We start from the raw sequence: 13,282 nt of genomic DNA on the forward strand, positions 1-13,282 counted from the left end.
TTATACTGTAGTTACATTTGTACAATCTGTATTTAATCTTACATACAAATCAGTAAATGTTGCTTGTGATCTTTAGGGGCCACCAGGCCTTCCGGGACTTACAGGGGAAATTGGACCAGAGGGTATTGGTTTACCAGGACCAAAGGTAAGTTGTTTTCATCCTGCCTATTTTACTTCCGAAAATGCAAACATCTTAAGCGAGTTTAATCAATGTATATATTTTGTTGTCACAGGGTGAACGAGGCCCTCAAGGCTCCCCCGGCCCAGCTGGAGCAACAGGTCTTGGGCAGATGGGCCCAAAGGTTAGGAAAACATAAAGCTTTGTAAACTACCTGACAAAAATCTTGTCGTTGATCCCAGTTGTAAAAGCAACAAAAATAACTTGACTTCTAGTTGATCACTTGGAAAAGTGGCAGAAGGTAGATTTTTCAGATGAACTACATCCCAATCATCACAAATACTGCAGAAGATCTAATGGAACCAGTCAAGTTTGATGAAGGAATAATAACTACATTACAAACCACAGGAGAGGGCAAATTCTTCAGCAGGATAGCGCTCCTTCTCATACTTTAGCCTCCACATCAAAATTCTTGAAAGCAAAGGAGGCCAAGGTGCTCCAGGATTGGCCAGCCCAGTCCCCAATCATGAACATTGAGCCTGCCTAGGGTAAGATAAAGGAGGCATCAAAGATGAATCCAAAAAAAATCAAGAATGGTAAATCTTTACCATTCCAGATGACTAAGTTATTTGAGTCATTGCAGAGATGTATGGATGCAGTCCTCCAAGTTTATGAGAGTCATACACAATATTCATTATTTATACTGTACATTTTTTCTGACTTTTGACTAAATGTAACCTCGCCGGTCCTACGCCACCCAACCCGCTCCGAGCTGGTATCGAACCGGCGACCTTCCGCATGGGAGTCGGGTGCTCTGCCAAGGAGGCTAAAGACCATGGCCTCTAGTTACATAAGCAAAGTCAGATCTTACTGTTTCAGTTAAATAGTTAAAAATCAAGGCATGATCATATTTTATTTTGATCAAATAAGCATAATATGCAGGCCTTTGCCTTTTCATGTAAGCCACGTCTGATACCAAATGATCTACTAGAACTCAAGTTGCGACCAGTTTCGTCAGGTAGTGTAGAATATTTAACGCATATTACAATCAATACTCCATTGCATCACTATATACTGTGGTATGATTCATTTGATTTGTATTGTAGATATGTTGAGCAAATCATAAAATTAGGGAGAAGTTTACTTTATTGTTATAATGTCACAGAGAAAAAAGCCCTTTAATGTGATTGTGTTTAGATTCGCCTTTTAGGTACTGCATGCTCAGATGTGATTTTGTGATATGCAGGGCTCTATTGGTCTAACAGGACCAGTTGGTCCTCCAGGATTACCAGGAGAGGGCATACAAGGACAAAAGGTAACAGGAATCAGGCACCTCAGCAGCATACAAAACAATGGGATATACTGTAGCTGTGAAACACTGAAACAGTTTAATACATATGAACTTCACCCGTTTCTTCTGTACAGGGTGAACCTGGATATCAGGGATTACAGGGGCCAAGAGGCTTAACTGGAGAAGGCCTGCCAGGGCAGAAGGTGAGAAGTCATACTTGCTCTTATAGCAAGTAAAAAATGAATCACCATCTACTCCGTCTAATATCATTTCAAATGTGTGGGAGCATTTTTGAGCTGCTCTTTTCAATAAAACTACAGTAGATCTCTTAAATTTAAGCCTAAAGTAAAATGTTCCATTGCGTGTTTGAAAAACAATTGTGATGTTGACCTTTGATCTTACTGCCGCATTTGTAGGGTGATCGTGGGTTTCAAGGAGCTCAAGGACGTAAAGGAGAAGAAGGACGCCAAGGGGAACCAGGACTAACAGGACCACCGGTGAGAAAAACATTCAACACAGGCTCATTCTGAAAACGTGGTCTCTTGGACGTTTCTGGAGACCGCAAATTATGTAGTCGGAGGCAAGTATGGCTTCATTTCATTTTAAGTGGATGCTACAGGGCACAATGACGCTGTTCGTTTTCGTGCTTACCAGCTGAACGCTAACCTCCATGTGGAGGGCTCTCGCACAACCAGTTTGTCCAATTAGCTCGTCGTGCATGTCGGCAGACTTGACACGCAGAGAGGTGTTGACCACGACGACCAGGTTAGAGTCCAGGGAAGAGCAGTTCCAGAAATCAGGTAAGACAAAAACAGAATCCAAAAAAATAAAATGAACAAGTGAATAACAGGGGGAGAATGTGGTCAAATCCGAAAACGTGGTAAAAATCAGACGAGGGCTTTTCTTTTTCTGGACGGCTTTTTAAACCATCGGTTGGGTTTAGGAAAGTAAGCGGGTCAATCAATAAAATTGGTTGGGTTTAGGAAAGGAGGAGGGTGGCTCGGTCAATCGGCTAGTCGCCCGGTCAGCCATTCGGTCAGTCAAACAGACGGTCGATCAACAGCTGCCTCTGGTGGGTTCATGCAAGAACAGTGTAGGTGCGAACAGCACCCGCGAGGGAGATGCGAAAAGAGCGACCTCTTGCGGATTCGTGAAAACAAAAACTGCAAAAATACATACATCCCGGGACATATTTTGCGGTCTCCAGAAGCGTCCACAGGACTACGTTTTCAGAATGAGCCTGGGTTGAAACTATTTGATTACTTGTCTCTGTCTCCTTGAGTATAATAATGATGGCCAACCAGCAAACAATTTTTTTGTGTTAAAAAAAAGTATAACAGACATCTAATAGACATATAAGCACAGGCATCTCGGCTAAAACAAGTTTCAATTCGGGCTGCAAGTAAAAATCTAACAGAAGTCTGAGGGTATTGAAAATCAAAGATAAAATGAATGCACATGTGAAGTCTGTTTAATCAGTATGTTTGATGACTAGTCTAGTTTTAGGCTATTTAGGCTACATCTATTAGATTTTCACTGACAGTCCAAATTTAGCCTTGTTTGAGTCAAGCCGTCTATGTTCAGATGTCTATTAGTTGTCTATGAAAAACCAAATTGCTTAGTGGGCAGTAAGAAAGATGTACAAGTAAACCTTTCTCCTCTGATTTAAGGAAACATACTAGCAACTATCCTCTTTCATGCTAAAAATGCCAGTTCAAAGTCCACTCTGAGCAGGTTGACTTGAACCAGAAGGATTACATTGGTGCTGTGACCTGGATTGGAGTGAGTTTTAGGCCTGTGTAATGCAGGCCAGCTAGCGAGAGTTGATCTGTAGAGGCTAATAATCAGCCTATAGCTTCAGTCATTAGGGTGCTAGATAGTGCATCCACCGCCCATGCCAGAATTGCCCTTTTGAATCTCACTCAGTGTGGATCTGTTCCCTAATGATTCCAAGCACAACGTCTTGGAAACACACATCTCTGTATTTACTGCATTTAACATACTAAATATTGTCTTATCACAGGGTAATGCAGGGAAAAAAGGAGAACCTGGTCTGACGGTACGTACACAGATTTTAATAAAGATTTCATATTGGATTTTGTCACCCTCTATAAACATGTTTTGCGCCTGTTATAATGTTGCTGCATGATCTCGTCATCATGTAATCATTGGAGAGTAAAAGCTTCTTGCATTTTTAAAAGCACTTTTCTATAAAAATGACATGACTGGTTAAATTTTGCCAAAGCGCATTGTGGGATACAATTCTCACTGATATATTTATATACAGTTAAAGTTAGAATTATTATCCCCCTGAATTATTAGCTCGCTGTTTATTTTTTCCCCCAATTTCTATTTAGAGAGATTTCTTCAACATTTCTATACATAATAGTTAATAACTCATTTCTAATAAAGGATTTATTTTATCTTTGCCATGATGACAGTAAATAATATTTGACTAGATATTTTTAGACACTTCTATGCAGCTTAAAGTGACATTTAAAGGCTTAACTAGGTTAATTAGGTAGGTTAGGGTAATTAGCCAAGTTATTGTATAATGATGGTTTGCTCTATAAACTATAGAAAAATATAGCTTAAAGGGGCTAATAATATTGACCTTAAAATTGCTTTTAAAAAATTTAAAACTGCTTTTATTCAAGCCGAAATAAAACAAGTAAGACTTTAAGAAAAATATTATCAGACATACTGTGAAAATTTCCTTGCTCTGTTAAACATCATTTGGCAAATATTTACTAAAAAAAAAAAAAAAGAAAAATCTAAGGGGGGTGAATAATTCTGACTTCAACTGTGTGTGTGTGTGTGTGTGTGTGTGTGTGTGTGTGTGTGTACATATAATCTGCCTTCAGCCACTATGCTCCTCACTGCTGGAATCAGCTTCCAGAAATGATTAGATGTGCTCCAACATTAGGCACATTCAAATCAAGACTGAAAACACATCTGTTTAGCTGTGCCTTTACTGAATGAGCACTGTGCTGCGTCCGACAGATCGCACTATTATGTTTTCTTTTTCATTCTTTTATTACCTATTTTAACTCATTTTAATTTGTTTAATCTGTTTTTAATAATTTTTATTGTCTGCATTTTATGTTCCTAAACTTGTCTTTTTTATTCCTGTTTATGTAAAGCACTTTGAATTGCCACTGTGTATGAAATGTGCTATATAAATAAACTTGCCTTGCCTTGCCTATATATATATATATATATATATATATATATATATATATATATATATATATATATATATATATATATATATATATATATATATATATATGTATATATACACACACACACTGGCCACTTTATTAGGTACACCTCCCTAGTACCAGGTTGGACCCCCTTTTGCCTTCAGAACTGCTGTAATCCTTCATGACATAGATTCAACAAGATACTGGACATATTCCTCAGATATTTTGCTCCATATTGACATGATAGAATCACACAGTTGCTGCAGATTTGTCAGCTGCACATCCATGATGCGAATCTCCTGTTCCACCTCATCTCAAAGGTGCTCTATCGGATTGTGATCTAGTGACTGTGGAGGCTATTTGAGTACAGTGAACTCATTGTCATGTTCAAGAAACAAGTCTGAGATGATTTGTGGTTTATAACATGGCGCGTTATCCTGCTGGAAGTCTCCATCAGATGGCTATTTCCAGCAGGCAAGATGGGTAAACTGTGGTCATAAAGGGATGGACATGGTCAGCAACAATACTCAGGAAGGCTATGGGGGTGACACGGTGATCAATTTGTACTGCTCAAATCCAGTAGACTAGCAGTTTCTGAAATACTCAGACCAGCCCGTCTGGCAGCAACAACCATGCCACATTAAAAGTCACTTAAATCACCTTTCTTCCCCATTCTGATGCTCGGTTTGAACTGCAGCAGATCGTCTTGACCTAAATGCATGGAATTGCTGTCATGTGATAGGCTGATTAAAAATTTATGTTAAACGTATATATATATATATATATATATATATATATATATATATATATATATATATATATATATATATATATATATATATATATATATATATATATATATATATATATAAATATAAATAAATAAATAAATAAAATAAATATAAATAAATAAATAAATATATATAAATAAATAAATAAATTTATATATATATATATATATATAAATAAATTAAAATATTTATAATAATATATATTTATAAAAAAAAAAATATATATATATATATATATATATATATATATATATATATATATATATATATATAAAAAAAAATATATATATATATATATATATATAAAAAAAAAATATATATATATATGATAGATATAAAAGAAATAAAATTAGAGGGGAAAAAAAATCGAATTAATATGTAATATTGTTTAAAGACAGCAAAGTAAAAATTTAAATTAATTTTAAAAAGAAACAAACTAAAAATGTAAATACATACTTTTTAAAAATAGTAATTAATAATTTATTGTATAATAATAATAGTATATTTATTTACTTGTTATGTATATTCCAGAAAGAAGACATAATATTTCTGATCAGATCCATTTGTGGTAAGTAACCCAACAGACATTTGCCAAATTTGAACATTTTGTATGTGATAAATAACACAGACTCTAACATCATCTACTCTGCATTCTCAGGCTGTGGCCGGATCTGCAGAGTGAATCCTCTAGAGCTGGTGTTTGTGATCGACAGCTCCGAGAGCGTCGGCCCGGAGAACTTTGAAGTCATTAAAGACTTTGTAAATACCTTAATCGACCGCACATCCGTCAGTCCAGAGGTCACCCGTGTAGGCATCGTCCTCTACAGCAACATTAACCTGCTGGTCACAAATATACAAGACAGGTTAACCCGGGATGAAGTCAAAGCAGCCGTACGCAGGATGCCCTACATCGGGGAGGGAACTTACACAGGAAGTGGCATCAGAAAAGCCAATGAGATGTTTGCTTTTGCTCGGCCTGGAGTGAGGAAAGTGGCAATGGTCATTACCGATGGTCAGACGGATCATCGGGACACTGTGAAGCTGGAGGATGCGGTCAGAGAAGCCCATTTAGACAACATCACCATGTTCGCTATAGGGGTGGTCAATCAGAGTGACCCCATTTATGATGATTTTAAGCAGGAGCTGAAGTCAATAGCTTCTCCACCCACTGAAGAACACATGTTTTCTGTTGAGGACTTCAGAATGCTGCATGGTGAGATGCCAATGCCAAATACCATTAAAGCAGTTCACACTAGCAAGAACACTCGATAACATGCATTCTTAAGCCATTGCGTATTATTTTATTGACGCTGGATTTCACCACGGAATTACTTTTTGCAAAGAGACTTTCAAATTCTGAATTTCTGATTTGAAATTTCCTCTTGGAATCTCTCAAAAACCCTCAGACCTGGAATTTTACATTAGCATCTCAAAATTGAGACTTTTTTTTCTTGGAATTTTTCATTTGCGTCTTGAAATTCAGACTTTTTGTCTAATTCTTGAATTTACATTTCAAAGTTCTGCCTTCATTTTTTGAGATGGTCGGTCGGAATTGCAAACTAAAGTCAGAATTTTCAGATGCAAATTTAGAATTACAGAAAAAAGGGAAGGGGGGTGTATTTCTACTAATTACATTTGTAAAAATTTGCATCTCGAAATTCAAATTTTTTGTTATTATTATTATTTTTTTTTTGGAAACGTGAATTCATGTCTTACATTTCTGAATTCATTTCATAGAATTCATTTCAAACACACACACACACACACACACACACACACACACACACACACACACACACACACACACACACACACACACACACACACACACACACACACACACACACACACACACACAAAAATATAATAAAAAAAAAAATCTAAATTAGAATCTTAATTTCCAGGTTTTTTTCTAGGAATTTTGAATTTATATCTTGCAATTCTGACTTCATTCAATTTGCATCTGCAAATTCTGACTTTATTTTGTGGAAATTTGCATTTCCAACTTAAAACTGTACATTTACATCTACTTTTTTTAGAATTATAAATTTGCATCTAAAACTTCTGACTTTAATGGAATTTTGAATTTAAGTCTTGCTGATTTTCGGTCTCTGAATTCTTAAATTTCAGATTTCTTTAAAAATTTGAGTTAAATTTCAAATTCTTACATTTCAAAATTCTGACTTTATTTCAAAGATTTTTACAATCCCATCATGGAACTCCAAATTTGCATCTAAAAATTCTGACTTTTTTTTTTCGATTCAGATTATTATTTTCACTGATGTTTTTAAAAAATTATATCTAAATTTTTTACTTTTTCTTAGATTTTTGCAATTACAACCAGAACTTCTACATTTAAATATTTTTTTAAAAAATTGATTTCTAAATTTGCATCACAATTCAAAAAATTTTCTTTGAAATTTCTTCTTAAAATTCTGACTTTGTTTCTGAATTCTTGAATTTACATCTCAAAATTCTGACTTTATTTTGTAGAAATTAGCAACGGAATTAATTAGCAAAGGAATTTTCCAATTCAGTTCCACTAAATACTTTTTTTTCTTGGAGTTTGAATTTACGTCCTACAATTTTGTCTTGCTTCTTGAAATTTAGATTTTACATCTTGCAATTCTAAATTTATTTCATAGAATTTATATTTAAAAAAAATTTTTTTTTGTAAAACTAAATTTACATCTCAAAGTTCAGACTTTTTTTTTCTTGTAAATTAAAATTATATATATATATTTTTTGCAATTCTGACTTTTTTTTCTCCGGATTCTTGAATTTACATCTTAATTTCTGAGAATTTAGCATTCCGACATGTCATTTTAAATTTACATCTTAAAAAAATATATATATATTTTTTGGAATTCTAAATTCTGACATTTTTCTTTAAGTTTTGAACTTAAATCTTGCAGTTTTGCAGGGTTTTTCGCCACAGAATTGAGTTCGATTATTTCACAAATCTGGTTATGGACATTTCTTCAAATTGAAAGTTCTTCAGTTTAGACCTAAAATATTATAATAAAAAGCTTAACATTCTGTATTCTGTAGTGTAAAAAGTTTGATTTTAACAAAATGCTTGCATCCTAACCCTAACCTATCCCTTTAAACATCTTTATATTTGCACTTGTTGTATTAAATAACCCATAACTTTGATGCTTTTGAGCTACACAATCACCCAAAGTAATTAATAAATTCAGGTTTTGCTTTGTTGCCTAGAATTGCAAAGTAAACTGCTCCAAAAGGTGTGTGAGAACATTGATGGATCAACCTTCAGTTCCAAGGTACATGTACACACACACACACACACACACACACACACACACACACACACACACACACACACACACACACACACACACACACACACACACACACACAAACACACACAAACACACACAAACACAAACAAACACAAACAAACACAAACACACACAAACACACACAAACACACACACACACACACACACACACACACACACACATTTCTGTCGAGCATATTATTATTATTATTAATATTATTATTATTATTATTATTATCAGAATATTTAAAAATATGTTGGCATGTTTGTTTTGTGAGATACTGATTAAAATAAAATGTACACAAGTCCTACAGTGTGACGGAATGAATTTATTACTGTTATTATTATAATTGTATTATTAACAATGAACAAATCAATAATGTTCCTAAGTTACTGTATTAGTGCACTCTAGTACTGGTCAGATATATTAGACACCATATTTCATATAATATCTACATGATGTTCAGTGAGAAAATTATGTTATACTGTAAAGAATGATTAGTTGACTTAAAGTGAGTAAACCAATTGCTTTTAACATGATTAGTTGACTTTAAAAACAACCGCTTTACTCACTTATTTTAAGTAAAGTCAACTAATTATAAGCAACAGAATTACTCACTTGTTAAAAGTCATTTTACCGATTTGTATCACCACATGATCATCAGCATCAGTGAGGAGATAGATGTCATTCGAGCGGATTCAGTGCTATGAGCCAGCCTAAAGCCAGATTGAAAAGGCTCAGTGATATCATTCTATAGGATAGAAGTCCTTGTACCTTGTAATTGATTAAGTACAATTGTTTCAACAATTTTTGAGATGAAGGTTAAGGCGAAAATGGTTCTAAAGTTTTTGAGATCAGATGAATTATAAATAAGCGAGTAATCCTGTTGCTTTTAAAACAATTAGTTGACTTAAAATAAGTGAGTAATCCTGTTGCTTTTAAAACAATTAGTTGACTTTACTTAAAATAAGTGAGTAAACCAGTTGCTTTTAAAACAGTAAGTTGACTTTACTTAAAATAAGTGAATAATCCTGTTGCTTTTAAAACATAAGTTGACTTAAAATATGTGAGTAAACCAGTTGCTTTTAAAACAATAAGTTGACTTTACTTAAAATAAGTGAGTAAACCAGTTGCTTTTAAAATGATTAACTGACCACATAAATAGTGAGTAAACCTGTAAATGAACTAGGTGCATTATTATATTAGTTCAAATCAACTGAACAGTTTTAAGTTACAGTGGGTTTACTCACTTTCTTTAAGCAATGAATTTTTACAGTGCAACTGATTTGATCTACCTCAGAGAAGTTAAAATCATACACTAAATATCTTCAATAAATGCACTTCGCTTTATAATAAGACATTTTTATATGCTTTAGGTTTTTTCAACTTCATTTAAAACGAGAGACTACAATATTTCAAGCATTATGACTACATCATTTGCAGTTTAGTATCTGTGTCAAGCTACAGGGCTGTTTAGGCGGACAAAAGGGAGATTACATAACATAAATCTTAGGGCTAAAAACAAAAACAAAACAAAAAAAAGGGTCTGTGGTATTTCTCAACTTTCAAACTGTAATTCTTAGCCAGGTGCATTTGAGGAGTCTGGCGTCTTCCCCTATTATGATCCTGAATCAGACATTGTTGGCACCATCAGACCGTATTTGGAAAGAGAGGACCTGATCCTGAACCTCCTCCCAGATTTCCCATCACGCAGAACGACTGACCCACCACTGATCTTTCAGCAGGATTTTACCGCAGGTAAACATTAAATACAGAGGAGATCAAAACTAGAAAACACCCTAGTTTCCTATACATCGAGGGTCACTGCTTAGTCCTATTTAAAGATAGTTAAAAGAGCAGTTTTTAGGCACGAGTTGCAGCATATACACAGTAGAAAAACCTAAATGAAACCTCTGATAAAAGAGCATGGATTAAAATTAGAGAACACTTTTGGATTCCTGACAGACGGTGTTAATCTGATGCCTGATAGTAAATTCCTTAATTATCTGCTAAATCAGATTTACATTCTGTCATTTACTGGTTCCAAACCGGTTTGAGTTGCTTTCATTTGTTGAACACAAAATACATTTTGAATATATATGTATAGTGGCTTTTTCAATAGTATCTGGATGCAGCCTTTATGATGCAAGCTGAGATTGCATCACTCAGCGGTGCAATGTCAGACACAGAGCACTCAATGGAGTGAGTGACAGGTAGGGTTAGGGGTGGGATTGGGTGAGTGCATTAAAAAGCATTGGATGCAGCTCAGATTGCACTGCACCAGGTCTGCATCCAGACCCCTCTTGGCTTATTTGGGGTTAATTATTGTGATCTCCCAATTGCAACAGATAAATACTGGGAAATCTCTGTAGACTGATGGCATTTCATGATGTTCAGCCGTATAATCTTAAAATGTGAGCAACATCCCCCTTTTTGTCATCACTTTAGATATTATGCTAGAGAATCATTCAAACACTAGCTCTAAAGTGACGTTTGTGAATGAGCAACAGTTTCTGCTGTTCTGACGTAGATGTTCTGCAGTTCTGCAGATGTGAATGACTGGCGGAAGAAAGTAGCTCCTAATACAAAAGGACTTTTTAGACTGTTTGAATTTCTTTTTTTAAATACACGATAATGCCATCAAACTGTTGTATAAATCAAATATCACATTCGTAGCAGTGTGATGTGCCTGTATGTCGTCATTGGTGGGACACTAAAGGCTGATTTATACTTTTGCGTCAAGCGCACGCGTATGCTACGGCGCAGGATACGCGTTAATGCATAGCCCTGCGCAGTTGCTGTCGTCGCAACGATGCTTAGCGCAAGCTCTGTGATTGGACGGCTTGGTAGTGCTGACGAGTTTGGGCGAGCCTGATGGAGCGATTGTTTACAAGTGAGGAGTCCCGTAAAATAGCTCCGGATGGAAAGTTTTGTTTTTACCTCATAGTTAAAGTTGTTTCATGTCCGCCGGTTACTGCCTCCAAAGGAGCAAGTTTGAGCCACTTGTACAATCAGGACGTGTTCAGAAAAAACAAAACACCAGCGAAGAAACTCGACCCAGATGAACATTTACACCTCACTGCCAACTAGCGTTTCGGAAGTGTTGCAGACCAGCACACCGCAAAAAATGCTTTTCTTACTTAGAATTTTGTCTTGTTTCTAGTCCAAATATCTAAAAGTTCTTAAATCAAGAAGCATTTTCTAGACAAGCAAAACATTGTCTTGTTTTAAGAAATAATATGCCAAAATGAAGCAAGTTTTTCCTTAAATCAAGCTAAATAATCTGCCAATGGGGTAAGCAAAAAAATCTGATCACAAATTGAAAAACAAGATTATTTTGCTTACCCCATTGGCAGATTATTTAGCTTGATTTAAGGAAAAGCGTGATTCATTTTGGCATATTTCTAAAAACAAGACAATGTGTTTTGCTTGTCTAGAAAATGCTTCTTGATTTAAGAATTTGTAGATATTTGAACAAGATCTAAGTAAGAAAAGCATTTGTTGCAGTGCAGAGACAGCGCGCAGAAGTATAAATGCACAGCTACGTGTGTTGCATGCGCCGTGGGTTACGCCAATCACTTGACGCAGACGTATAAACCAGGCTTAAGGCACTCGACCTGTGGCCAGTGCCGATTTACAGCCATAACGCACTGCTACTCAGGTGATATTGCTGATATATTTATTCATTTATTTATTTAGGTTATACTACTATTATCGCATTATAACTCTTCCATATGGAATATTTAAATGTTTAGATTTGTGTAAAATTGTTTTTAAAAGTAATATTTTCTGTTTTTTGGATGAATTATATGAGAATATTTTTTTAACAAAGAAATGGTTGCAAATGACTGAATTTGCATTATAAAGCTTAAATAAAAGTTTAAACGCTTTTTTATTATTTAAGTTTGCCTCATATCCTCAATCATACTGAAGAAATCTGCTAATTTTTCAAACAATTGTGTAGACAAATGGCGAACAAAGTCTGCAGATTCTGTCTGTTCCTGTCTATGAGAGACTAGTGCACTGATAACAAGAAATTCTACGACTCTAATTTATTTTTGACAGCTGTAACATTTAGAAATGAGTTACTGTCTACATCCTAACACAATCATTGCTGTTCACTGCATTTCCCCATTGAATCAAATTATTTTTGTGTCTTGGTTGTTTGTAAAACACGCATGGCAAAGCTACAACTGAAATCAATACAATTTCTGAACGATGATTACATTATTTTGTGAAAGAAACAAAAAAAAAAAATTCTACTCCAAGATAAATTCTGTTCTATCAATTTCTATCTTTCTTATCTCAGATGAGCGATGTCTACAGCCGCTGGACCCCGGGCCATGTCGAGAGTATGTTGTTAAATGGTATTTTGATCCAAAAGCCAATTCTTGCGCTCAGTTCTGGTTTGGAGGCTGCAAAGGCAACAAAAACCAGTTTGACAGTGAACTGACCTGCAGAAAAACCTGTGTGAGACTGTGAGTATTACAGCGCTCACCCTGAAAAATGGAATAGTGTATATTTAAAAAAAAAATAATAAAGCTAATGGACCATTTATATATTTAAATTATAT

General features: G+C 35.0%; 1 protein-coding gene across 3 annotated transcripts in view; it reads left to right on the forward strand.

The window, feature by feature from the left end:
* Positions 1-13,261, forward strand: part of col28a1b (collagen, type XXVIII, alpha 1b) — a 37,839-nt gene extending 24,578 nt beyond the window's left edge. For 2 of the 3 annotated variants that reach the window (XM_073924501.1, XM_073924500.1), the window contains exons 25-35: positions 77-145; positions 234-302; positions 1,365-1,433; positions 1,544-1,612; positions 1,826-1,906; positions 3,433-3,468; positions 5,938-5,974; positions 6,065-6,619; positions 8,626-8,690; positions 10,293-10,467; positions 13,019-13,261. In XM_073924501.1, coding sequence (XP_073780602.1) covers positions 77-145; positions 234-302; positions 1,365-1,433; positions 1,544-1,612; positions 1,826-1,906; positions 3,433-3,468; positions 5,938-5,974; positions 6,065-6,619; positions 8,626-8,690; positions 10,293-10,467; positions 13,019-13,191 — 1,398 coding nt within the window. In that variant the 3' untranslated portion in view covers positions 13,192-13,261. 3 annotated transcript variants of the gene reach the window in all.
* The last annotated feature ends 21 nt before the right edge of the window (positions 13,262-13,282 follow it).

This window comes from Danio rerio, chromosome 16 (genome assembly GCF_049306965.1).
Source record: "Danio rerio strain Tuebingen ecotype United States chromosome 16, GRCz12tu, whole genome shotgun sequence".
Lineage (NCBI taxonomy): Eukaryota > Metazoa > Chordata > Actinopteri > Cypriniformes > Danionidae > Danio > Danio rerio.